The sequence below is a fragment of the Lagenorhynchus albirostris genome, chromosome 10 (assembly GCF_949774975.1).
Source record: "Lagenorhynchus albirostris chromosome 10, mLagAlb1.1, whole genome shotgun sequence".
In the NCBI taxonomy this organism is placed as follows: domain Eukaryota; kingdom Metazoa; phylum Chordata; class Mammalia; order Artiodactyla; family Delphinidae; genus Lagenorhynchus; species Lagenorhynchus albirostris.
The window spans coordinates 76,677,147-76,705,089 of record NC_083104.1 but is presented as its reverse complement, the minus strand read 5'-3'; the positions used below and the strand labels follow the sequence as shown (position 1 = coordinate 76,705,089).

Below are 27,943 nucleotides of genomic sequence, written 5' to 3'. Positions count from 1 at the left end.
ATTTCCATTTATTGAGTATTATATGTCAGGCATCATAGTAGGTGTTTTATGTACATTATGCTGTTTTCAAAGCAAAATTATGATATGATAATCCACAGTTTACAGAAGAGAAATCTGTAGATCAGAGAAGATTTTTCAAGAACTGATGGTTTCCAAAGACTGTGCTCTTATCCAATAAGCTACAGAAAGTTGGCACCGGGAAGTAAAGGTCACAGAAAGCTGAGCCACAGAAGTTCAGCTCTAAGGTAGGATCTTGGTTACCTTCACAGTGATTAACCAGTCTTCAGTGGTTATTATAGAAATACTAGGCCAAAAAGGCAGCATCCAGATTTTAGTTTGCATCAGAAGAGAAGAGGGCTGGCCAGGGAGTGAGGGTATGCTTTACTTACTTGTGTTAAAAGCTACATGGGAACCAAATAATGTCAAAAACAATGTCCGATAACTGGCAATGAAATTGGAAGCTATTGGTGTGAAAAATTCTGGTTTGGAATTGTATTGACTTAGGTTTACTTGCACAACCAGAACTTTCTAAAACAGAAATAGATGTAATATATATTGTGCTCTAACCTTCTCTGTACATTTCTTCTTCCTACAGACAAAGCAGATACTTCATCCTGCTCTGAAAACAAACAGTAAGTGATAACTCATTTATTTAAATGTGAACATTTTATTTTCAATCATTTTTATTTTGCCAACGGTAAAATTACATATTTAACCAATGTACCCATGATTTTCAAACTTTACGGATAGTTATTGAGACAATGATCTTGAATTAATTCTACTCTCACTATGTCAAGTTGAAACAAATGAATTTTTTACATCTCATTCTAAAATGGATAATAGAAATAGTTCCCGTGTTTATGATTTTGAAACAAGTATACTAGAACTATGTTGAATAGAAAACAATGTAAAATATGACAATTTGTATATATTGTATATTCTTCCCTGTTAGTGATTTTTACTATGAACATATTGTATACTGTTGTATATTAACACAGGAATTGTTAAAATAAGGATAGAGTGTCTCCATTGAGCTACAAAATGTTTGATTTTCCCAGTTGAAACTATGTTTTCCTTTCAATGTGCATTGACTTGGACATCATAATTGGTTGAAGGTTAATTTCTGCCATTACTTAAGAACTTACCAGGACTTCCCTGGTGGCGCAGTGGTTAAAAATCTGCCTGCCGATGCAAGGGACACGGGTTTGAGCCCTGGTCTGGGAAGATCCCACATGCCGCGGAGCAACTAAGCCCGTGGGCCACAGCTACTGAGCCTGAGCTCTAAAGCCCGCGAGCCACAACTACTGAGTCTGTGTGCTACAACTATGGAAACGCCTAAAGCCCGCGCTCCACAACGAGAAGCCACCGCAATGAGAAGTCCGCGCACCGCAACGAAGAGTAGACCCCACTCGAGGCCACTAGAGAAAGCCCGCACGCAGCAACGAAGACCCAACGCAGCCAAAATAAATAAATATAAACAAATAAATAAATAAATAAAAGAACTTACCATTGGCATAGGTTAATTAACTCTTATAGGCCTCAATTCCTTCATCGGTAAAACACCACCATACCTGCAAAGGTAAGAGAGTGAAATTAGACATTGTATTTTGCCCCACACTGTCAATAAATGTTCATTCCTCTCCCTTTGATAATCACACTATTGAGAAGAAAGGCAATAATGCAAGAGGTACCAATTGTCCACTATTTACAAATCAATAAGGCCTGAGATGTACTGCAGATAAATAGTTTAGAATTTTCTTTTCCTCCAAGAATTTGGGGGTAGCAATTGCACAGGAAGACAGTTAATCTAGGCAGTATTCTTTTAATTTACAAAGTGAGTAATTTTTATATGATGAATGGTGGGGAAGAGAATATGAATGCTTCCTAAACTTCATGTTCTTTTTGCTTCATCTAAAGAACCAAGGATTTTTTGACACATTGAGAAAGCACAATGTGGGCAACCCAATGCTGAGTGTCTTTTAAAAAGTTAATGAAGATATTAAGTAACCTTTGTACCCAATCATGGATTCAGCAAATTCGAACAGGCTAGATTTTCAATATATTAGTTCTATTTTTTTTTCCTACACTTGGAAATTTGAAAATATAGACAAGTGTAAGGAATAAAATAAACATAACTTCTAATGCCTCCATTGGAGAAATAACTACTACTAAAGTATTTGTACATTTCTGTGTTATCACAACCCTGAAATCTTGATTAGAGTTGTGTATAATTAAAAGGACAAGAAGTCTACTTTTCATAGACAAGAGGAAAAAAACTAAGAAATGGTATACACTGAAAATAACCTTTGTCCTAAAATTGAAATGAATAATCAATGCAAAATCATAATTAACTGTGGCGAAATCTGTTTTCTTCCATATTTTCTTTCTGATGGGCTTAGGAGCAATAGAAGTGGGCAGAAAGAAGTGGTATGTCCCTCACCTTTATAGGTATAATTCAAGTGCAACAGTCAAGTTCTTCAGCTTATTTTTTATTGTCCCTATCAGAGACAAGGTTGGTTCTATTATGATTCCACTGGCACCATATGACAGTCCTCTCTTGTTACATTACTTATAAATTTGGGAATCACGGCCCCTTTGAGATAACCAAGATCATTACATTAGTTCTTCCCTCCTAGTTAGAGGTCCATGTACTACATGTTTCAATGTAGACCTTTGTTCTCTTTGACTTACTTCCTAGCAATGGCTTCACTCCCAGTTGTGCTGTTTCTGGCTACTGTGCTGCTACCATCTTTCCCCACCGAAGCAAAGGTGAGGTTAAAGTGGAAAAATCTTTCCAGAGCTATCCAGGCAGCTCTGTGGGATGGCAAGGCACTTTGAGAGCTGAAGTAATGAGAGTGTCTAGTACATCACAGAGTACTCCTTGGTAGCTCAGAGCACTTAACGTAATTATCTAGATGAAAGTTCAAGGATGAGCAGTCCAGTACAGCAGCTATCTGTCACACATGGCTATTAAAGACTTGAAATGTGGCTTTTCCAAAACAAGATGTGCTGTAGGTATAAATTACACACCAGATTTCAAAGATTTAGTCCAAAAAAAGAAAAATATTGCATTATTTTTATACGGAGTACATGATATTTTGGAAAATTAATGCATTAGGTCCTTAGGGCTGTTGTAGGAAATTAACACAAGTTTGGTGGCTTAGCCCAATGGAAATTTATTCTCTCACAGTTCTGGAGACCAGAAGTCTGAAATCAAGGTATCAGCAGGGCCATGCTCCCTCTGGAGGATCTAGGAGGGAGTCTGTTCCATGGCCCTCTCCCAGCTTCTGGTGGCTTCCACCAATCCTTGGCTTGTGGCTACATCACTGGAATCTCTGCCTCCATCTTCACATCACCTTCTCCTCTTGTGTCTCTTATAAAGACACGTGCCATTGGATTTATTTTTCATTCAGTATTGGCCCCTGTCCTTAGGAACGTACAAGTAGGCAGGAGAAATGGACGCACAATGAGATCATGGTGATAAAATGTGGTCAGACCTATGTTCACAGTATTTGCAGAGCTTTGAAGGGGACTCAGTATTGGGGGAGCAGAGAATGACTTATTCCAAGGTGTCAGGGGAAGATCAACCAAGGACCCTGTCTATTCAGACTTACACTTCAAAATCTTACTCATGCTGGGACTTCCCTGGTGGCACAGTGGTTAAGAATCTGCCTGCCAATGCAGGGGACACGGGTTCATCCGGGAAGATCCCACATGCCACAGAGAAACTAAGCCCGCATGCCACAACTACTGAAGCCCACACGCCTAGAGCCCGAGCTCCGCAACAAGAGAATCCACCACAATGAGAAGCCTGCACACTGCAATGGAGACCCAACACAGCCAAAAATTAAAAATAAATAAATTGATTTAAAAAAAAATCTTGCTCATGTAACATCAGCCTTTTGTGTAAATTCAGGCTATCAAATTGCTAGACCTTGTGGGAGCAATTCACACACCCTACTCCACCTCCAGGTTTAGGACCCATACCCCCCAACACACACACACACACACACACACACACACACACACACACACAAAGATACACCAAAAATATCAGCAACTGATTTAATACCTTATCAATTATATTTCTGTTTCTAAAAGGAACAAAGTCAGCAATAGTCCATTCACTGGATGGCTTTGCTCCCTCCAAATGGCCTTGGAGATTTTTTTTAATGGGGTCTTCTGAGCGACCCTATAAAATCTACCTATAACAGGTAGAATCACCCACAGCCAACATCGTTCTCAATGGTGAAAAACTGAAACCATTTCCACTAAGATCAGGAACAAGACAGGTTGCCCACTCTTATCACTATTATTCAACATAGTTTTGGAAGTTTTAGCCATAGCAGTCAGAGAAGAAAAAGAAACAAAAGGAATCCGAATCGGAAAAGAGGTAGAACTGTTACTGTTTGCTGATGACGTGATACCATGCATAGAGAATCCTAAAGATGCTACCAGAAAACTACTAGAGCTAATCAATGAATTTGGTAAAGTAGCAGGATACAAAATTAATGCACAGAAATCTCCTGCATTCCTATACACTAATGATGAAAAATCTGAAAGAGAAATTAAGGAAACACTCCCATTTGCCATTGCAACAAAAAGAATAAAATATCTAGGAATAAACCTACCTAAGGAGACAAAGGACCTGTATGCAGACAACTATAAGACACTGATGGAAAGAAATGAGAGATGGTACAAACAGATGGAGAGATATACCATGTTCTTGGATTGGAAGAATCAACATTATGAAAATGACTCTACTACCCAAAGCAATCTACAGATTCAATGCAATCCCTGTCAAACTACCACTGGCATTTTTCACAGAACTAGAACAAAAATTGCACAGTTTGTATGGAAACACAAAAGACCCCAAATAGCCAAAGCAATCTTGAGAAAGAAAAACAGAGCTGGAGGAATCAAGCTCCCTGACTTCAGACTATACTACAAAGCTACAGGAATCAAGACAGTATGGTACTGGCACAGAAACAGAAAGATACATCAATGGAACAGGATAGAAAGCCCAGAGATAAACCCACGCACATATGGTCACCTTATCTTTGATAAAAGAGGCAAGAATATACAATGCAGAAAAGACAGCCTCTTCAATAAGTGGTGCTGGGAAAACTGGACAGCTACATGTAAAAGAAAGGAATTAGAGCACTCCCTAACACCATACACAAAAATAAACTCAAAATGGATTAAAGACCTAAGTGTAAGGCCAGACACTATAAAACTCTTAGAGGAAAACATAGTAAGAACACTCTTTGACATAAATCACAGCAAGATCCTTTTTGACCCACCTCCTAGAGAAATGGAAATGAAAACAAAAATAAATGGGACCTAATGAAACTTCAAAGCATTTGCACAGCAAAGGAAACCATAAAAAAGATGAAAAGACAAACCTCAGAATGGGAGAAAATATTTGCAAATGAAGCAACTAACAAAGGATTAGTTTCCAAAATTTACAAGCAGCTCATGCAGCTCAATATCAAAAAAACAAACAACCCAATCCAAAAATGGGCAGAAGACCTAAACAGACATTTCTCCAAAGAAGATATACAGATTGCCAACAAACACATGAAAGAATGCTCAACATCACTAATCATTAGAGAAATGCAAATCAAAACTGCAATGAGATATCACCCCACACCAGTCAGAATGGCCATCATCAAAAAATCTACAAACAATAAATGCTGGAGAGGGTGTGAAGAAAAGGGAACCCCCTTGCACTGTTGGTGGGAATGTAAATTGATACAGCCACTATGGAGAACAGTATGGAGGTTCCTTAAAAAACTAAAAATAGAACTACCATACGACCCAGCAATCCCACTACTGGGCATATACCCTAAGAAAACTATAATTCAAACAGAGACATGTACCACAATGTTCATTGCAGCTCTATTTACAATAGCCAGGACATGGAAGGAAACTAAGTGTCCATTAACAGATGAATGGATAAAGAAGATGTGGCACATATATACAATGGAATATTACTCACCCATAAAAGAAACGAAATTGAGTTATTTGTAGTGAGGTGGATGGACCTAGAGTCTGTCATACAGAGTGATGTCAGAAAGAGAAAAACAAATACCGTATGCTAACACATATATATATGGAATCTAAAGAAAAATGGTTCTGAAGAACCTAGGGGCAGGATAGGAATAAAGACACAGACATAGAGAATGGACTTGAGGACACAGGAAGGGAGAATGGTAAGCTGGGACGAAGTGAGAGAGTGGCATGGACATATATACACTACCAAATGTAAAACAGTTAGCTAGTGAGAAGCAGCCCCATAGCACAGGGAGATCAGCTCTGTGCTTTGTGACCACCTAGAGGGATGGAATAGGGAGGGTGGGAGGGAGATGCAAGAGGGAGGGGATATATGTATACATTTAGCTGATTCACTTTGTTGTACAGCAGCAACTAACACAACAATGTAAAGCAATTATACTCCAATAAAGATGTTAAAAAAATAAAACAGGTAGAATCATTTTACTAGAATACTGAATGCACTTCAACTGAACCTCAACATTCTTTCTCTAAATACATTCTAAATATATTCTTTCCCTAAAAATAGATACCATGTCAGGTCAAAGTTCCCCTTAAAGTCTAGGATGAGTCTTGAGGTCCGCTCTTACCCCACTGCTGCAGCCTGATTGAATATGGATGAATCTGTCTTCATGTTCTTATTGTATACCTTTGTACACAATATTATAAAATATAAAACATTATCACTTGTATGTCTAGAAAAATCACACTGAGAGTTCCCTTGAAACTAGAAATTGGCATTTGCGGCCTCAGAGGAGTTTTTAATTTGTCATGCCATGAATTCCATTCCCATTCTCAAAACTTCAAACGACTTTTTTCCTATTTGTCATTGCCTTGGTTCAGTTCATTGACAGTGCTTAACAACTCATAGTGGCTTGAACTGAACACTTTGTAAAGTCATCTCAGAGCCCCTGAATTAACTTATTCAGTCTTAAATGCAATTTTCAAAAATGTTTAAAAAAAAACCCTAATTTTATTTCCCTGTAGGATCCATCCTTTACTGCGCTGTTAACCACTCAAACGTAAGTCCAAAGAGAGATTGTAAATAAACACAATGAACTAAGGAAATCAGTCTCTCCACCTGCCAGCAACATGCTAAAGATGGTAAGAAGCAAGAATATAAATAAAGTGGTGTGAACCAGCAGTGGTAAGAGCAGGCAGCTAACTGGCATCTCTTAAGACTCTTGTGGCTTACAAAGTTCTGTCTCTATTTTTCTACTTCATTTAGCTCTGTCATGGGCAGGGCAGAAATGAACTTTCCTTTATAATGGTTAAATAACTTGCCAAGATTACAGGGCTCTCAAGCTGGGAAGGCAGAATTTAGAAGCCAGATCTTCAGATCTCAAATATGAAGGTGTTACATTTTTGGTTCACTATCTTCCCTAGTCGAAAATAAAGAAATCTCCTATCCTTCAGGATCGATGCCATTTAGGGAAAATAACAGCCCATTTCCCAGGGAATAGTCCATAAAAGCTAGACATCTCCCATGTGGACACAGTGGGCTACAAATGGAACTGGCAATAAACGAGGTCAGCTTATTACTACTGAAATATAGTCAGACTATCTCACATGTTAGTATTTAGAGCAGCAACATTATTAAAAATCTTAGGTGTGGCTGCTATGCTATCATAGTCAGATAATGTATTAGGTATTTCTCTCGTTAGACATACCTGTGGACTTGTCTGTGTGTGGAAACTGGCACTGGGACAGATAAAGACACACGCACACACATACACACAAACAAAAAGTTACTTTAATACCAATGACAATTAGATAATACATCTACAGAAGTTTTAAAGTAATGCAAATCAGCCTACCAATCAGATTGTAAAGCATATACTTCATTGGAGTTGAATCTTTGTGTATTTTGTTTTTCTTGTGACATTTAGGAATGGAGCAGAGAAGCAACAGCAAATGCTCAGAAGTGGGCAAACAAGTGCAACTTTAGAACACAGTAATCCAGATGACCGGAAGACCAGTATGTAAATGAGTCAATGTTTGTTGAATAAATGAGCAAATAAAATATTAGACAAATAAAATAGGATAGACCATTCTGGGGCATTGTATTCAGAAGACTTTGTGAATAAATGTTGCTTATACGGCTGTACTTTTAAAATTAAAGTATCTGTATAGAAAGAGATACGATAAGTACTATTTCATGCTTGTTGATTATTTACATTATGCAAATTATTTCTTAAGCAGCATCTCATTTGTTCCTCTTGATCAGCTCATGGTGAACAGGTCATGCATAATCATTTTCCCGATTTTAAAGATTAAAAAGTAAGGATGTGGAAGAAATGAATTATGCAAGAACACAACTGGTAGGAGTATCATATACTGGAAAGTTAACCAGGCTTCCTGATTTCTCACCCTTTGCCCTTTTTGTGATATTGTGTAGCTGTTTGGTGTTTTGAAATCAGATTATTCTGCATTCACAAAATGTGTTAAAATATGTTGAACTGTTCCTGAATTTTACTCTAAAAATATTTAAGCTTTTTTTAATCAGGATGAATATTTTGGGTGTGTTGATTCATTTTTTAAAGTTTTGATAACAAATTGTCAAGTATTTTGTACAGACTGTGTACCTATAATGCATAGAATAATATATTAGACTCAAAAAAACTTGAAGACGTATCTTACCAAGGATCATAAAAGCTATGAGAGAAAAAAAACTTGTATTCACAAACCTTACATAAAATGTTTTACATTATCAAGCATGATATACACATAGGTAAGCCCAATTTAAAGGTAGTGAATAACTTACCTGCTATTTCAGTAGAATTGTTCTTGTTTATATTGTTGATGCAAACATTATGATGAAATTACAACAGGAGGCAACTGTGTTCAGTAGAACATTGGAAAATGGTCTTAAAGATCCAAGTCTACTGTTAGTTTCTAAGTTTCTGTCTTTCCTTATTAAAGGAGATATCCAAAAACATTTTATACTTTCTTTAAGCAGCACGTAAACATTATATTTCAAGTCACCAAAACGTAAATATTAAGAGAGGGCTGAAAAGGGTAACGCTTCTGGACCTCAAGGCACTTCTTTCTTCTTTAAATTAATTTTACTCTGGTAAGAACACCTTTTTTTTTTTTTTTTTAGTTTTCAAAAAATTTTATGCTGCTAAGAACACTTAACATGAAATCTACCCTCTCAAGAAATGTTTAAGTGTACGATACAATATTGTTGATTGTAGGTGCCATGCTGTCCATCAGATATCTAGAAATTATCTTGCTTACCAGAAAGTTTATGCCCATTGATTAGTAACTCCCCATTCCTCCTTCCCCCCAGCCCAGCAACCACCATTCCACTCTTTGATTCTATGAATTTGACTATTTGAGATACTTCATACTGATAGAATCAGGCACTCGTTTTCTGTGACTAGCTTATTTCACTTAGCAAAATATCCTCAAGGTTCATTCATGTTGCTGCATGTTGCAGAATTTCCTTCTTTTCTAAGGATGGATGATATTCCATTGTGTGTATATACCACATTTTGTTTATCCGTTCATCTGCTGATGGACGTTTAGGTCATTTCCACATCTTGGCTATCATGAATAGTGCTGCAGTGAACATGAGAATGTAAATATCTCTTCAAGATCTTGACTTCAATTCTTTCGGATAAATTCTCAGAAGTGGAATTGCTGGATCATTTGATAGCTCTACTTTCAATTTTTTGAGGAACCTCCCTACTGTTGCCTACAACAGCTACCTATGTTTTATTCTCACCAACAGCGTACAAGAATTCCAATTTCTCTTGCTGTCTTTTGTTTTTTGAGAACAGACATCCTGACAGGTGTAAGGTTATATCTCATTGTGGTTTTGATCTGCCTTTTTCTGATGATTAGTGACACTGAGCACCTTTTCATATACCTGTTGGTCATTTGTACATCTTTTTTGGAGAAATGCTGTTCAAGTCCATTTTGCTCAAGAAAGATTCTTAAGTCGTTTCCTCAGGCAGCCCCCAGAAAAGATGGATCTCTGACAGTCCATCCAATTCTTTCCCTCCCCAGGGAGAGGCTAAGAGCTGGAGTATTTTGTTTGTTCACTCTGTGCTGAACCAGGAAGGGAGGCTATGGCAACTGCCAGCCCAAATATCTGTCTCTGTTCTCACTAGCCGCAGGCAGCGAGTTTATGCTAGGTCTTGATAGCATTCCAAAACAGGCAAGTCAGGAGCCAGTCCTTCAGGCAGCCTCTGGAAAATGTGTGGCATCAGATGACCAAACCAGCTTCTTCCCTCCCCAGGGAGAAGCAGGCAGCTGAGGTTTTTGTCGGCTTGCTCTGTGCTGAGCTGGGGAGAAGGGCTATGGCATCTACCAATCCAAACTGCCATCTCAGTTCTCCCCCAGGGAAGAAGATTGCGCTCCAGGACTGGCAAGAAAGATGCCAGTTCTTTGGGTAGCCCCAGAGAAACTGGACCGCTGGACACATTGATCAACTCTGCCTCCCAGGGAAGAAAGGAAAAAAATGAAAGGATTTTTCATTTGCTTGCTCTGTGCTGAGCCAGAGGGAGGAGTTATGGTGTCTAGCAGCCCAAACACCATCTCCACTCACCACCTCCAAGACTAGCAAGACAGAAGCCAGCCCTCTGGGGCGTCCCCTTGGAAACGTTGGGTTGCTGGACACATGAGCCAACTCTTTCCCTCCCCTGGGAGAAGCTGGGAGTTAGAGGGTCTCTTCCTGATTGTATAGCACGGTGCTGAGGGTAGGCATTCTCACCAGAGGGTTTGCCAATCTCCCTAGAGGCTTCAGTGAGTCTGGTTTCATATCCCTCAGGGTCAGGAAGCCTTTAGTTTTGTTTTTGGATTTCTGACAAGGGCAATTTGTTCATGAATTGTTGCTGAATCAGTGTGTGTATTGGGGAAAGGAGAGTCCAGGGCTTCCTACCTCACCATTCTGCTGATGTCACCCTCTGCAAGCTCCTTCCTGCCTAACTCTCTGAGGAGACATTATGACTCCTCAGAGAGTTATAATATAACTGGAAGTTATAATATACAGTTATAATTGTAAGTTATATATAACTCTCCTCAGAGAGTTATAACTGTAAGTTATATAACATTATATAACTATAATGTCACATTGTGACATTATGACTCATGGATTAAGGGAAGAGCTACAAGTTTTGAACACCTTCCTGATGTCAACTGACTCTTGACTGGGACTCTTGAAGACTGCCCGTAAACCTTTTTTTTGCAAAGTTTATGAAAATTCATAATCATAAATATTTATTCTGGCTCCTATATGTGAAAAATCTCTGCTGAGGGTGGGTAAGAGGAGAGAAAAAATAAAATTTGGTTGTTGCCTTTCGTAAGCTAACAATACAAAGCTGAGAGCACACACGTTATACCTGTAAAGAATTGAGCATGAAAAAGAATGCATCTTTGACAACCCACAGGGAGAAGGATTTGGTTTGGTTTGGTTTGGTTTTGATTTTTATTGAAATATAGTTAATTTACAATGTTGTGATAGCTTCAGGTGTACAGCAAGGTGATTCAAATATACATATATATATATATTTTTACATTCACTTCCATTATAGGTTATTACAAGATATTGAGTATAGTTCCCTGTGCTATACAGTAGGTCCTTGTTAGAATAAATTCTTCTCAACCTATTCAAAGTTTGCATATTGTGGCCGCCCAGTGGGCTAGGTAGATCTGTCTTCTATTCAGCTTTACAGTTAATAAGGAATGGAAGCATCTTTTTCATGTATTAACAGTTAGCAAATACAGGCACTGAGTTTGAAGGGCAACATCCTTGTGTTCATGCAGTTGACTTCTCTTGCCACGGCGTGCTTTTCTGTTTTCTTCATGAATGATCTGTTCACACTTAGGTACAAAATGTGGTGAGAATCCCTACATTTCAAGTGACCCTACTGCCTGGTCAGATGCAATCCAAAGCTGGTTTGAAGAACACCACAATTTTGTCTATGGTGCAGGACCAAAGAGCTCCAGTGCAATTGCTGGACATTATACCCAGGTAACCAGAACAAATGAAAAACTTCTGCCACAGACGCTCTAACAGAGAAAGCTTCTCCAAATGATGACCAACACCAATGTTCAATCTGGCGGAAGGGCTTGAGTATAATAGAGTCCTGGCATTTGGCTGGTATTTCATCTAGAAGTGTCATTTTTTTTTTCATGGGCTGCAAAATTCTTGGCAGGGAAGTACACTCTGTACTTTTCCAACATTATAAATGGATACACGAAATTTAATATTTTTAAAGTTTGTGACTTCGTTTCAGTAATTTAACTATTTCCATAAGGTGTACGGCTACAAATTATAAGAGTCACTTTTTTTTCTTTCTTTTTAAATATTTGGCTGCGTTGGGTCTTTGTTGGTGCACGCAGGCTTTCTCTAGTTGTCGTGAGCAGGGGCTACTCTTCACTGCAGTGTGTGGGCTTCTCATTGCAGTGGATTCTCTTGTTGTGGAGCATGGGCTCTAGGCACGCGGGCTTCAGTAGTTGTAGCATGCGGGCTCAGTAGTCGTGGCATGTGGGCTTAGTTGCCCCAAGGCATGTGGGGTCTTCCGGGACCAGGGATGGAACCCGTGTCCCCTGCATTGGCAGATGGATTCTTAACCACTGCACCGCCAAGGAAGTGCCAAGAATCACTTTTTTTTTTACATTTGCTATTATTTGTTTTCCCAGTATTTTCCCCTCTTCCTTAATGTACTCTTACATATTTCCTTATGCATTTGTAGCTTGTTTGGTACTCATTTTCCATGTTGGATGTGGAATTGCCTACTGTCCCAATCAGGAGAGTCTAAAACACTACTATGTTTGCCAGTACTGTCCTGCGTAAGTATATACTTTAAAGTTTAATACCAATAATTCCATCGGCAATTTAATATTTTAAAATAATCTTACATTTACCCAATCAAAATAAAAAAGCATATTTTAATAAAGAGAAGGGATAAACCTTTGGAAATACTGCTTAAGGTAAGATACATTCAACTTATCAGAGAAGAGACCAAGTTCTCATTTCCAAGAGTAAAATCTGAAACTCTCTTTCCTCAATTATGAAGTCATGTCTTTTCTCTCAATTGCCTTTCCCCAGGGCTCAAGGTTATTCTCTGGGCACGTGTAGTATGCATTTCTCTAGACTTGATGTCATCAGTTCTCACTAATTTCACACCCTAGGTGGGTGGAAGCTTGATGGTTAAGCAAGAGGCAGTAGTGGAGTGGAAAATAAGGGATAGTAAATTGTGATTTCAGCCCTTTCTGCTGAAACGTTCCTATTCTTACTTATCTTGAAAACCATATACGTTATTATCATTAGAAATGATTCATTCTTCTGGGTCTCAAAGGTTTTTCAAGAGATCTTTATTATATGTTAGAGTTCAGAAAAAGGAAACATCTTAAGCTTTTGTTTCTCAGAAGTTTTCACCAAAAACTCCATAATGAACAATTCCTTACAGTCTTTATTTGTAACAGGAAACATGCTCTTTCATTAAGCAAAACGTTTTAAGTTCTCCACAACAAATCCTATGGATAAACTAAAGACCTAACCTCAACATATCTGCTAGTCTTAATTTCTTTTAAAATTTGAAGTTCTTTACCACTACAGGCAGGGAGGCCCCAAACCAAGCCTCATATAGGATTTATTTGATACTATAGATGACCCAGGGATATGGGTCTCCAGTTTGAGAAATATGACCTCCAAAGTCATTTTCCTGAAAACAGCTATTAGAGTTTAGTAGAAAGAATAGATAGGTCATTTGGGGAAGGACAACACGGGCCTAGGAAGACCCTGAGCTCACCTCCTCCCATGCACACACTGAATCTACACCTACATATAAAGAAATTGCCCCCGAAGTTGATTTAACAGCTTCTGCAGATAGAAGGACCACATAGAAATTAGTAGGAAAGATGGAGACACTGTATCCACGGGAACCCCGCCCCCATTTTAGTGATCTGCAGCAGGAGGGATATAGCTGAGGGGCTTGAGAACAGACTCACCTGCCCTGGGACACAGCAAAAAAAAACCCAGCAATTGAAAAAGCATTCAGACTATACAGAAGGAAAATCCATCTACTAACCTGAGAGCTTCTTCCAGATGAACAGGGAACTGCTGGAGCCCTCCCCAGAGTCGAAGGCACCAGTGAGCACCATTGTTTGGTCCCGCTGGGACTCCCCCCAGTGCACACCTTCCCCAGCTGCAGCCCTAGCCATCCCACCAAGGCAGCCGTAAGCACAGTGCTCCCCAGGGACTTCCTCTAGCCTGGCCCATTCCAGCTCAAGCTGGTCTGCTAAAGCCACCAGTCACCAGCAGTCACAGGGGATGCTCTTACACAAGGCCACTCCTTCAAGACCAAGAGCGGTAGCTGTTTAGCCTAAATCATAGAAAAAAACCCAAAATTTAGCAACTATACTCCAATAAAAAAATTTTTTTTAAATAATAATAAAAACAAAATTCAAACAAAATGAGGAGACAGGAATATGTTCCAAATGAAAGAACAGAATATAACCACAGGAAAAAACTCTAATGAAATGGAGATAAGTAATTTACCTGATAGAGTTCAAAGAAATGGTTATAGGATGCTCACTGAACTAGGGAGAATAATGGAAGAACACAATAAGAATTTCAGCAAAGACTTAAAAAATAAAAGAACCAATCAGAAATGAAGAATATAGGAACTGAAATAAAAAATACACTCAAGAGAATCAATAGCAGATTATATGATACAGAAGAACAGATAAGCGATCTGGAAGCTAGAATAGTGAAAAATCACCCAATGAGAACAGCAAAAAGAAGAAAGAATTTTTTTTTAAATGAGGAGAGTTTAAGGTACCTCTGGGACAACAGCAAGCTACCAACAGCTAGGGGTCCCAGGAAGATAAGAGAGAGAAAGGAACAGAAAACATTTTAAAAAAATAATGCCTGAAATCTTCCCTAACCTGAAAAAGGAAACAGACATCCAGGTACAGGAACCTAAGAAAGTCCCAAACAAGATGAACCTAGAGTTATACCAAGACATAATTAAAATGGCAAAAGTTAAAGAAGAAATTTTTAAGGCAACAAGAGAAAAACAACTAATCACACAAAAGAGAAACCCCATAAGACTCTCAGCTGGTTTCCAGGAGAAACTTTATAGGCTGGAAGGGAGTGGTAGGATATATTTAAAGTTCTGAAAAAACAAAAACAGAAAAAACTTACAACCTGGAATATTCTGTTCAGCAAGGTTATCATTCAGAATTGAAGGATAGATAAAGAGTTTCCCAGGCAAGCAAAACTAAAAAAGTTCATCATCACTAAACTGGCCTTACAAGAAATGTTAAAGGGTCTTCTTTAAGCAGAAAAGCAAAGGCCACAACTAGAAACAGAAAACACATATGAAAGAATAAATCTCACTGGTAAAGGCAAATATATAGTAATGGCAGTGGATCAGCCACTTAAAAAGCTAGTATGAAGTTTAAAAGACAAAAGTGCTACTATCAATTGTAACTACAACAAGTAGTGAAGGACTACACAAGGTAAAAAAATGTAAAATATGACATAAAAATCATAAAACAGATGGGGGTAGTAAAAATTTAGTGCTTTTACAAAGCCTTCGAACTTAAGCGACTATCAGCTTAAAACAGCTATAGATACAGACTGATATACATGAACCTCATGTTAAGTACAAAATAAAAACCTACAATGGATACACAAAAAATAATGAAAAAGAAGTCCAAAGCTAACACTAAAGGAATCCATCAAACCACAAGAGATGTACAGATGGTAACTGGAATTACTGTGGTGATTTCATAATGTATAAAAATATCAAACCACTATGTTGTACACGTGAAACTAATAGAATATTGTGTGTCAAGTATAACTTAATAAAAAAATTGATAGACCCTTGGAGAATGCATCCAAACTCACTGCCTGGCTGTGAGACGGGAGGCATCGGGAACCAGGCATCTGGAGTGAGAGCTGAAGTGAATAATGAGGAAAGCGGGAGTGACAGAACCTCCAGAACACTTTTGTGTCTACGTCACAATCTTTCCAAGCCTTTCCAAGGCTACCACATGGACAGCCATGTTCTGTGCAGGAAGACAGATTCAAATACATCACTTTGGGCCCTTGGCTCCCTTGACACTACTGAGATTTGCATTCCCATGTATTTTCCGATGAATTAGATAAATTTAACAGCCAATAGGATAATCATCATCGATGAGTTACAAGTTAGTCACTGTAATTGACTACACCCAGGCTATTGGTGTTTATCAAAACTTTTTACTCTCACGTTCCTTTTTTGGTAAACATAAAAATCTCTCACGCACTACCTCTGGAAACTCATAAACCTTCCCCAGCTCTCCCTGACCCACAAATACACACACCACAAACTACTTAAATAGCACAATGCCATCTCGAAATTAAAATATATATATATTGGAGCTTTACTGTCCCTAGTTCATATTAGAGGAATTAGGGTATTTATCCTCTTTCAAATATAAAATTATATTGCAACATTGAGTATTCTTTTTCATACTGCAACCTCCTGCCCCCAGGATCTTTCCCCGTCTCTCAAAGTGATATATTTATCCTTAGCCAGCTCTCTGCGGGGCATGGCCTTACCAATCTGACCAAGTCTACCGGGAGATGAAAAGTGTATTGCTGCAAAGAAGTTATCTGGATGCTTAGACTAGTTATGCCAGTGTAGCTGCCCAGCCTGAAGAAGTAGAGTCAAGGAGATGGGTCGATGTGTGTGAAGTATTTTCTTAATTTGGATGTTATGTAAATTACATGTTGAGAATTGTAATTTTTCAGTTTTGTTTTGTTGTTTTTTTTTTTTTGGCCTGGTGGTGCGGCTTGTGGGATCTTAGTTCCCCGACCTAAGGGGTCGAACCTGGGACCACAGCAGTGAAAGCCCAGAATCCTAGCCATTGGACCGCCAGGGAATTCCCCTCAGTTTTGTTAACAGAACTAAAAACGTTACATATATACTTATATATATTTAGTGATTGATGTTGCCCTTGGCAACTAAACAGTAAAGTGAAAAATATTTGACAGTGTGTATTTTACATTACAGTGGTAATAATGTGAGTAAAAAGAGTACCTCTTACCAACAAGGAACACCTTCTGCCAGTTGCCCTGATAACTGTGACAGTGGACTATGCAGTAAGTTTGAAGTGATTAACTTGCTATTATAATCAAGAATTGATGTTTGGGCTTCCCTGGTGGCACAGTGGTTGAGAATCCGCCTGCCGATGCAGGGGACGCGGGTTCGTGCCCCGGTCCGGGAAGATCCCACATGCCGCGGAGCGGCTGGGCCCGTGAGCCATGGCCACTGAGCCTGCGCGTCCTGAGCCTGTGCTCCGCAACAGGAGAGGCCACAACAGTGAGAGGCCCATGTACCGCAAAAAACAACAACAACAAAAAAAAGAATTGATGTTTAATTTTCTTTTTATGGATAAAAAAATCTCCCAAAGTAACCAATTTAAATAACATCTTTATGCCAAGACAAAAAGATTACCCAACAGAGTGTGTTTAAGTAAACATTTTACACATTTCAATAACCTACATATTCTCTGTAATGAAAAGAATACAGGCATACCTCAGAGACGTTGTTACAGATCACTGAAAGAAAGAAAATATGGCTATTAAGCGAGTCACACAAATTTTTGGTTTCCCAGCGCACATAAAAGCTATGTTTACACTATACTGTAGTCTATGAAGTGTGCAATAGTATTATGTCTAAAAAAAAACAATGTACATTAAATTAAAAATTATGCTTTTGGAAAAATTGCACCAATAGGCTTGCTCAATGTAGGGTTGCCACAAACCTTCAATTGTAAAAAACACAATATCTGCAAAGTACCATAAAGTGAAATGCAATACAATGAGGTATGCCTATATTACCATATGTAAGATAATGAAACATCTAGCATCCATTTGTTTCTGTGACCTCGCAGAGCTCATTAATAACTATACATTCGGGGCTTACCTGGTGGCGCAGTGGTTGGGAGTCCGCCTGCCGATGCAGGGGACACGGGTTCGTGCCCCGGTCCGGGAAGATCCCACATGCCGAGGAGCAGCTAGGCCCGTGAGCCATGGCCACTGAGCCTGCGCGTCCGGAGCCTGCGTTCCACAGCGGGAGAGGCCACGACAGTGAGAGGCCCACATACTGAAGAAAAAAAAAATAATAACTATACATTCATGCTTCTGATAATTTCATCAACGTCAATGTCATTACACCAAAGGTAGTATTTTGAAAGCATAAAAATGTATAAATCTAAGGATGTGAGACCACATTGTGTCTCAGTCTATACAGGCAAACTGAATGTTTCTTTTGTGCAAATGAGTTCCTCATGCTGATTACTGCATGGAAGCATGGTGATTAACATAAAAAATGATCACTTGCCCTATAATTTACTCATGGTTTTGTGCACACTTTTAATGACAAAGTCCAACCTGTATATGATATGGGTTCACAGAATCCATAAAGATATTGTTGCAAAAGGAGGGAATAAAATGTCATATGTGTCATTTCTAAAGTTGTCATGATCTGAGGTAAAAATAGCTATTGGTTTTTTATAGTTGGGATATTTTTATTAAAATTATTATTATGGGGCTTCCCTGGTGGCGCCGTGGTTGAGAATCCGCCTGCCGATGCGGGGGTCACGGGTTTGTGCCCCCGTCTGGGAGGATCTCACATGCCGCGGAGCGGCTGGGCCCGTGAGCCATGGCCGCTGAGCCTGCATGTCCGGAGCCTATGCTCCGCAACGGGAGAGGCCACAACACTGAGAGGCTCGCATACCACAAAAAAAAAAAAAAAAATTATGAACAATAGAGTTGACTCATTCCCTGAGACTTTTACCTTTCAAATGCATTCACCTTTAGTCAGCATTCTTTCTTACTGAATTATAGAGCTATAATTCAGAATATTGGTGATGTCAAAACTATAAATTAACTAAAGGAAAAAAATCAGCTAAAAAAACATGGAATAGGCTTCCGGGAAGATGGCGGAAAAGTAACACGTGGAGATCACCTTCCTCCCCACGGATACACCAGAAATACATCTACATGTGGAACAACTCCCACAGAACACCTGCTGAACGCTGGCAGAAGACCTCAGGCCTCCCAGAAGGCAAGAAACCCCCCACGTACCTGGGTAGGGCAAAAGAAAAGAGAATAAACAGAGACAGAAGGATAGGGACGGGACCTGCACCAGTGGGAGGGAGCTGTGAAGGAGAAAAAGTTTCCACACACTAGGAAGCCCCTTCGCGGGCGGAGACTGCGGGTGGTGCAGGGGGAAAGCTTCGGAGCCGCGGAGGAGAGCACAGCAACAGGGGTGCGGAGAGAAAAGCGGAGAGATTCCCGCACAGAGGATCAGGGCCGACCGGCACTCACCAGCCCGAGAGGCTTGTCTGCTCCCCCGCCGGGGCGGGCGAGGCTTGGAGTTGAGGCTCAGGCTTCAGTCGGAGCACCGGGAGAGGACTGGGGTTGGCGGCGTGAACACAGCCTGCAGGGGGTTAATGCACCACGGCTAGCCGGGAGGGAGTCCGGGAAAAACTCTGGACCTGCCGAAGAGGCAAGAGACTTTTTCTTTCCTCTTTGTTTCCTGGTCTGCGAGGAGAGGTGATTAAGAGCGCTGCTTAAAGGAGCTCCAGAGATGGGCGCGAGCCGCGCCTAAAAGAGCGCAACCCAGAGGCGGGCATGAGACGCTAAGGCTGCCGCTGCCGCCACCAAGAAGCCTGTGTGTGAGCACAGGTTACTACCCACACTCCCCTTCTGGGGAGCCTGTGCAGCCCGCCACTGTCAGGACCCCGGGATCCAGGGACAACTTCCCCGGGAGAACGCCCGGAGCGCCTCAGGCTCGTGCAACGTCACGCCGGCCTCTGCCGCCGCAGGCCCGCCCCGCACGCAGTGCCCCTCCCTCCCCGCCCCCGCCCCCACCCCCACCCCGGCCTGAGCCGGCGACCTACACGCAGAGGCGGGGCCAAATCCAAAGCTGAGGCCCTGGGAGCTGTGAGAACAAAGAAGAGAAAGGGAAATCTCTCCCAGCTGCCGCAGAAGCAGCAGATTAAAGCTCCACAATCAACTTGATATACCCTGCATCTGTGGAATACATGAATAGAAAACGAATCATCCCAAATTGAGGAGGTGGACTTTGAGAGCAAGATTTATGATTTTTTCCCCTTTTCCTCTTTTTGTGAGTGTGTATGTGTATGCTTCTGTGTGAGATTATGTCTGTATAGCTTTGCTTCCACCATTTGTCCTAGGGTTCTATCCGTCCGTTGTTTTTTTTCTTAATAATTATTTTTTTATTTTAATACCTTTATTATACTTTATCTTACTTTATTTTATTTTACTTTATCTTCTTTCTTTTTTCCCATCCTTCCCTCCTTCCTTCCTTCCTTCCTCCCTCCCTCCCTCCTTTCTTTCTTTCTTTCTACTTCTACTAATTCTTTCTTTCTCCTTTTCTCCCTTTTATTCTGAGCCGTGTGGATGAAAGGCTCTTGGTGCTGCAGTCAGGAGTCAGTGCTGTGCCTCTGAGGTGGGAGAGCCAACTTCAGGGCAGTGGTCCACAAGAGACCTCCCAGCTCCACATAATATCAAATGGTGAAAATCTCCCAGAGATCTCCATCTCAACACCAGCACCCAGCTTCACTCAACGACCAGCAAGCTACAGTGCTGAACATCCTATGCCAAAAACTAGCAAGACAGGAACACAACCCCACCCATTACCAGAGAGGCTGCCTAAAATCATAATAAGTCCACAGACACCCCAAAACACACCACCAGACGTGCACCTGCCCACCAGAAAGACAAGATCCAGCCTCATCCACCAGAACACAGGCACTAGTCCCCTCCACCAGGAAGCCTACACCATCGACTGAACCAACCTTAGCCACTGGGACAGACACCAAAAACAACGGGAACTACGAACCTGCAGCCTGCAAAAAGGAGACCCCAAACACAGTAAGATAAGCAAAATGAGAAGACAGAAAAACACACAGCAGATGAAGAAGCAAGATAAAAACCCACCAGACCTAACAAATGAAGAGGAAATGGGCAGTCTACCTGAAAAAGAATTCAGAATAATGATAGTAAAGATGATCCAAAATCTTGGAAATAGAATGGACAAAATGCAACAAACATTTAACAAGGACCTAGAAGAACTAAAGATGAAACAAACAATGATGAACAACACAATAAATGAAATTAAAAATACTCTAGATAGGATCAATAGCAGAATAACTGAGGCAGAAGAACGGATAAGTGACCTGGAAGATAAAATAGTGGAAATAACTACTGCAGAGCAGAATAAAGAAAAAAGAATGAAAAGAACTGAGGACAGTCTCAAAGACCTCTGGGACAATATTAAACACACCAACATTTGAATTATAGGGGTTCCAGAAGAAGAAGAGAAAAGGGACTGAGAAAATATTTGAAGAGATTATAGTTGAAAACTTCCCTAATATGGGAAAGGAAATAGTTAATCAAGTCCAGGAAGCACAGAGAGTCCCATACAGGATAAATCCAAGGAGAAATACGCCAAGACACATATTAATCAAACTGTCAAAAATTAAATACAAAGAAAACATATTAAAAGCAGCAAGGGAAAAACAACAAATAACACACAAGGGAATCCCCATAAGGTTAACAGCTGATCTTTCAGCAGAAACTCTGCAAGCCAGAAGGGACTGGCAGGACATATTTAAAGTGATGAAGGAGAAAAACCTGCAACCAAGATTACTCTACCCAGCAAGGATTTCATTCAGATTTGATGGAGAAATTAAAACGTTTACAGACAAGCAAAAGCTGAGAGAGTTCAGCACCACCAAACCAGCTTTACAACAACTGCTAAAGGAACTTCTCTAGGCAAGAAACACAAGAGAAGGAAAAGATCTCCAATAACGAACCCAAAACAATTAAGAAAATGAGAATAGGAACATACATATCGATAATTACCTTAAATGTAAATGGACTAAATGCTCCCACCAAAAGACACAGATTGGCTGAATCAATACAAAAACAAGACCCATATATTTGTTGTCTACAAGAGACCCACTTCAGACCTAGAGACACATACAGACTGAAAGTAAGGGGATGGAAAAAGATATTTCATGCAAATGGAAACCAAAAGAAAGCTGGAGTAGCAATGCTCATATCAGACAAAATAGACTTTAAAATAAAGACTATTAGAAAGACAAAGAAGGACATTACATAATGATCAAGGGATCAATCCAAGAAGAAGATATAACAATTGTAAATATTTATGCACCCAACATAGGAGCACCTCAATACATAAGGCAAATACTAACAGCCATAAAAGGGGAAATCGACAGTAACACATTCATAGTAGGGGACTTTAACACCCCACTTATACCACTGGACAGATCATCCAAAATGAAAATAAATAAGGAAACACAAGCTTTAAATGATACATTAAACAAGATGGACTTAATTGATATGTATAGGACATTCCATCCAAAAACAACAGGATACACATTTTTCTCAAGTGCTCATGGAACATTCTCTAGGATAGATCATATCTTGGGTCACAAGTCAAGCCTTGGTAAATTTAAGAAAATTGAAATTGTTTCAAGTATCCTTTCTGACCACGCTGTGAGACTAGATATCAATTACAGGAAAAGATCTGTAAAAAATACAAACACATGGAGGCTAAACAATACACTACTTCATAACGAAGTGATCACTGAAGAAATCAAAGAGGAAATTTAAAAATACCTAGAAACAAATGACAATGGAGACACGACGACCCAAAATCTATGGGATGCAGCAAAAGCAGTTCTAAGAGGGAAGTTTATAGCAACACAATCCTACCTTAAGAAACAGGAAACATCTCAAATAAACAACCTAACCTTGCACATAAAGCAATTAGAGAAAGAAGAACAAAAAAAACCTAAAGTCAGCAGAAGGAAAGAAAACATAAAACTCAGATCAGAAATAAATGAAAAAGAAATGAAGGAAACAATAGCAAAGATCAATAAAATTAAAAGCTGGTTCTTTGAGAAGATAAACAAAATAGATTAGCCAGACTCATCAAGAAAAAAGGGAGAAGACTCAAATCAATAGAATTAGAAATGAAAAAGGAGAAGTAACAACTGAAACTGCAGAAATACAAAAGATCATGAGAGATTACTACAAGCAACTCTATGCCAATAAAATGGACAACCTGGAAGAAATGGACAAATTCTTGGAAAAACCCAACCTTCTGATACTGAACCAGGAAGAAATAGAAAATGTGAACAGACCAATCACAAGCACTGAAATTGAAACTGTGATTAAAAATCTTCCAACAAACAAACGCCCAGGACCAGGTGGCTTCACAGGTGAATTCTATCAAACATTTAGAGAAGAGCTAACACCTATCCTTCTCAAACTCTTCCAAAGTATAGCAGAGGGAGGAACACTCCCAAACTCATTCTACGAGGCCACCATCACCTTGATACCAAAACCAGACGAGGATGTCACAAAGAAAGAAAACTACAGGCCAATATCACTGATGAACATAGATGCAAAAATCCTCAACAAAATACTAGCAAATAGAATCCAACAGCACATTAAAAGGATCATACACCATGATCAAGTGGGATTTATTCCAGGAATGCAAGGATTCTTCAATATACGCAAAACAATTAATGTGACAAACCATATTAACAAATTGAAGGAGAAAAACCATATGATCATCTCAATAGATGCAAAGAAAGCTTTCGACAAAATTCAACACCGATTTACGATAAAAACCCTCCAGAAAGTAGGTATAGAGGGAACTTTCCTCAACATAATAAAGGCCATATAGGACAAACCCACAGCCAACATCGTCCTCAATGGTGAAAAACTGAAAGCATTTCCACTAAGATCAGGAACAAGACAAGGTTGCCCACTCTCACCACTCTTATTCAATATAGTTTTGGAAGTTTTAGCCACAGCAATCAGAGAAGAAAAAGAAACAAAAGGAATCCGAATCGGAAAAGAGGTAGAACTGTTACTGTTTGCTGATGACGTGATACCATGCATAGAGAATCCTAAAGATGCTACCAGAAAACTACTAGAGCTAATCAATGAATTTGGTAAAGTAGCAGGATACAAAATTAATGCACAGAAATCTCCTGCATTCCTATACACTAATGATGAAAAATCTGAAAGAGAAATTAAGGAAACACTCCCATTTGCCATTGCAACAAAAAGAATAAAATATCTAGGAATAAACCTACCTAAGGAGACAAAGGACCTGTATGCAGACAACTATAAGACACTGATGGAAAGAAATGAGAGATGGTACAAACAGATGGAGAGATATACCATGTTCTTGGATTGGAAGAATCAACATTATGAAAATGACTCTACTACCCAAAGCAATCTACAGATTCAATGCAATCCCTGTCAAACTACCAATGGCATTTTTCACAGAACTAGAACAAAAATTGCACAGTTTGTATGGAAACACAAAAGACCCCAAATAGCCAAAGCAATCTTGAGAAAGAAAAACAGAGCTGGAGGAATCAAGCTCCCTGACTTCAGACTATACTACAAAGCTACAGGAATCAAGACAGTATGGTACTGGCACAGAAACAGAAAGATACATCAATGGAACAGGATAGAAAGCCCAGAGATAAACCCACGTACATATGGTCACCTTATCTTTGATAAAGGAGGCAGGAATGTACAGTGGAGAAAGAGAGCCTCTTCAATAAGTGGTGCTGGGAAAACTGGACAGCTACATGTAAAAGTATGAGATTAGATCACTCCCTAACACCATACACAAAAATAAACAAAATGGATTAAAGACCTAAATGTAAGGCCAGAAACTATCAAACTCTTAGAGGAAAACATAGGCAGAACACTCTATGACATAAATCACAGCAAGATCCTTTCTGACCCACCTCCCAGAGAAATGGAAATAAAAACAAAAATGAACAAATGGGACCTAATGAAACTTCAAAGCTTTTGCACAGCAAAGGAAACCATAAACAAGACGAAAAGACAACCCTCAGAATGGGAGAAAATATTTGCAAATGAAGCAAATGACAAAGGATTAATCTCCAAAATTTATAAGCAGCTCATGCAGCTCAATAACAAAAAAACAAACAACCCAATCCAAAAATGGGCAGAAGACCTAAACAGACATTTCTCCACAGAAGATATATAGACTGCCAACAAACACATGAAGGAATGCTCAACATCATTAATCATTAGAGAAATGCAAATCAAAAGTACAATGAGATATCATCTCATACCAGTCAGAATAGCCATCATCAAAAAATCTAGAAACAGTAAATGCTGGAGAGGATGTGGAGAAAAGGGAACCCTCTTGTACTGTTGGTGGGAATGTAAATTGATACAGTGACTGTGGAGAACAGTATGGAGGTTCCTTAAGAAACTAAAAATAGAACTACCATACAACCCAGCAATCCCACTACTGGGCATATACCCTGAAAAAAACATAATTCAAAAAGAGTCATGTACTAAAATGTTCATTGCAGCTCTATTTACAATAGCCAGGAGATGGAAACAACCTAAGTGTCCATCATCGGATGTATGTATAAAGAAGATGTGGCACATATATACAATGGAATATTACTCAGCCATAAAAAGAAACGAAATTAAGCTATTTGTAATGAGGTGGATAGAACTAGAGTCTGTCATACAGCGTGAAGTAAGTCAGAAAGAGAAAGACAAATACCATATGCTAACACATATATATGGAATTTAAGAAAAAAAATGTCATGAAGAACCTAGGGGTAAGACAGGAGTAAAGACACAGACCTACTAGAGAATGGACTTGAGGATGTGGGGAGGGTGAAGGGTAAGCTGTTACAAAGCGAGAGAGAGGCATGGACATATATACACTACCAAACGTAAGGTAGATAGCTAGTGGGAAGCAGCCGCATAGCACAGGGAGATCAGCTCAGCGCTTTGTGACCGCCTGGAGGGGTGGGATAGGGAGGGTGGGAGGGAGGAAGACGCAAGAGGGAAGAGAGATGGGAACATATGTATATGTATAACTGATTCACTTTGTTATAAAGCAGAAACTAACACACCATTGTAAAGCAATTATACTCCAATAAAGATGTTAAAAAAAAAAGTCAAAATACAAGAGTTCAAAAAGGCAAAAAAATAAATAAATAAACCATGGAATATTTCTACCTCTGCTGAGTGCTATATTAGCTAAGGAGCTTGGAATTTATCCTATTAGCAATAAGCACTCAATTGAAAGGTTTTCAGCAAAAGAGTGACAAGGTCAGAATCATGTTTGATAAAGAGCTTTCTAGCACTGGTAAGTAGAAACTATTGGATGGAAGTCAGCAAGAAAACTATTGAAAAACATGGATTAAAAAGAAATTGAATGTCTTGACCTCATTACTGGGAAAATGAATGAAGAACAATGGACAGGGCTGAGAGACAAGAAGTAGAATAGCCAGTGTTTGTTACCAGTGCTGGTTGGTGCTGGTCTGAAGTAGAAAAGAAGGAGTTCAGATTGATTCAGTTCCTGGCCTGAATGACTGAGTAGTCAGGGAACCATTTTCCTGGGATTGTGGGAGGGGAATAGTCACCTTGGATCCATTTTGGGTAAGAGGATGAATTTAGTTTGAGATTTGTTGGGTTTGGGGTCCCTGGAGAACATCCAAAAAAGAAACATTAGAAAGCAAGAAGGCATATTATCATTGTTTTACATCTCTATCTTCTCACTGGAATCACTTTCTCCTGAAAGAGAAAGCATTGGTGTCTGAGGCAGTGTGTCCAATAGGATGAAATGATAAGGATGTTCTCTATCATCATGTATCTTACAAGTAGCCACTAGTCACATGTGGTCATTGAACACTGTGGCTGGTAAGATTAAGGAACTAAATGTTTAATTTCACCTAACTTAAAATAATTTAAGTTTAAATAGTTCTATGTGTGTAGTAGCTCCTCCCATATTAGATTCTGTAGGTATTTTCATTTTACTCTCTTTGCTAAGGGAGAAAAATAGGTCAATTCATTTTAGAAACATGTCACCAAGTTCAAAATAAAAAGTGATGGATTAATCAGTGAGCTCAACTAAGGCACCTTGTATGTCCCTCAAGAAGTGAAAGGCCCCTTGTGGTGTAAGTGACACTGACTTGTTTGTCCAATCTTTCCCACTCATACACTTTGAATATGTGGATTGTTTTGTCGTTACTGAGAAAAATGATAATGAGGTAACTCATCTGTTTTTGTTACAACCAATTCTTGTGAGTATGAAGATCTCCTTAGTAACTGTGATTCCTTGAAGAAAACAGCTGGCTGTGAACATGAATTGCTCAAGGAAAAGTGCAAGACTACTTGCCTATGTGAAGGCAAAATTTACTGAAATGCCCAACTTGCACTGTGCAGGACTATGTGGAGAAAATCTGCATCATTTAGTTGACACATACCAAGAGGGAAATTGTAGGCATGTTAGTTACAAATTTGATTCCAAACAGTAAGGAACCTTTTTCTCCAGGATATTTACAGAGATCTCTTTCATACAACGATTTACAAAAGTAAGCTAGTCTCTGACAACAACTTTGGACTGATACAAATTTGTCACCTTACATTTAATTAACTGAATCAAGTTGAGAATTTTGAAAGTAGTACAACCACAGGACCTAGTCACTAGAACTTTGGATTAAAATAAAGAATTACATGTTTCCTGAAACAACATGCCAAAAGGAAAAAAAAAGACTGTAACATTGTCATTCCTACTCCAAGATTTTTTACATGTTTAAAGAATGAATTCAAAGATTGACATCTACCTTTGTCTTATGACATCCTCTTTAAATAAAAGCAAACAGCTTTTAAAATAAAGAATTTATCTAAGCAAACACATGTATGTGATTCTTGAGTCATATTTTATAATATTAATATATAACCCCAGCTAGACTAGCCCAGATATATGATTAGACAGAGCAAAATTTCTGAAAACAT

At 39.3% G+C, this 27,943-nt stretch overlaps 1 protein-coding gene across 1 annotated transcript; it reads left to right on the top strand.

The window, feature by feature from the left end:
• Positions 1–604: 604 nt before the first annotated feature.
• On the top strand, positions 605–27,347 carry LOC132528183 (cysteine-rich secretory protein 2-like). Its single transcript, XM_060164223.1, is given in 10 exon segments — positions 605–632; positions 2,699–2,769; positions 7,042–7,158; positions 7,944–8,003; positions 8,005–8,032; positions 11,889–12,034; positions 12,759–12,771; positions 12,774–12,855; positions 17,073–17,161; positions 27,196–27,347. Coding segments are annotated over 9 exon segments (756 nt in total). The 5' UTR covers positions 605–632; positions 2,699–2,700.
• Positions 27,348–27,943: the final 596 nt, after the last annotated feature.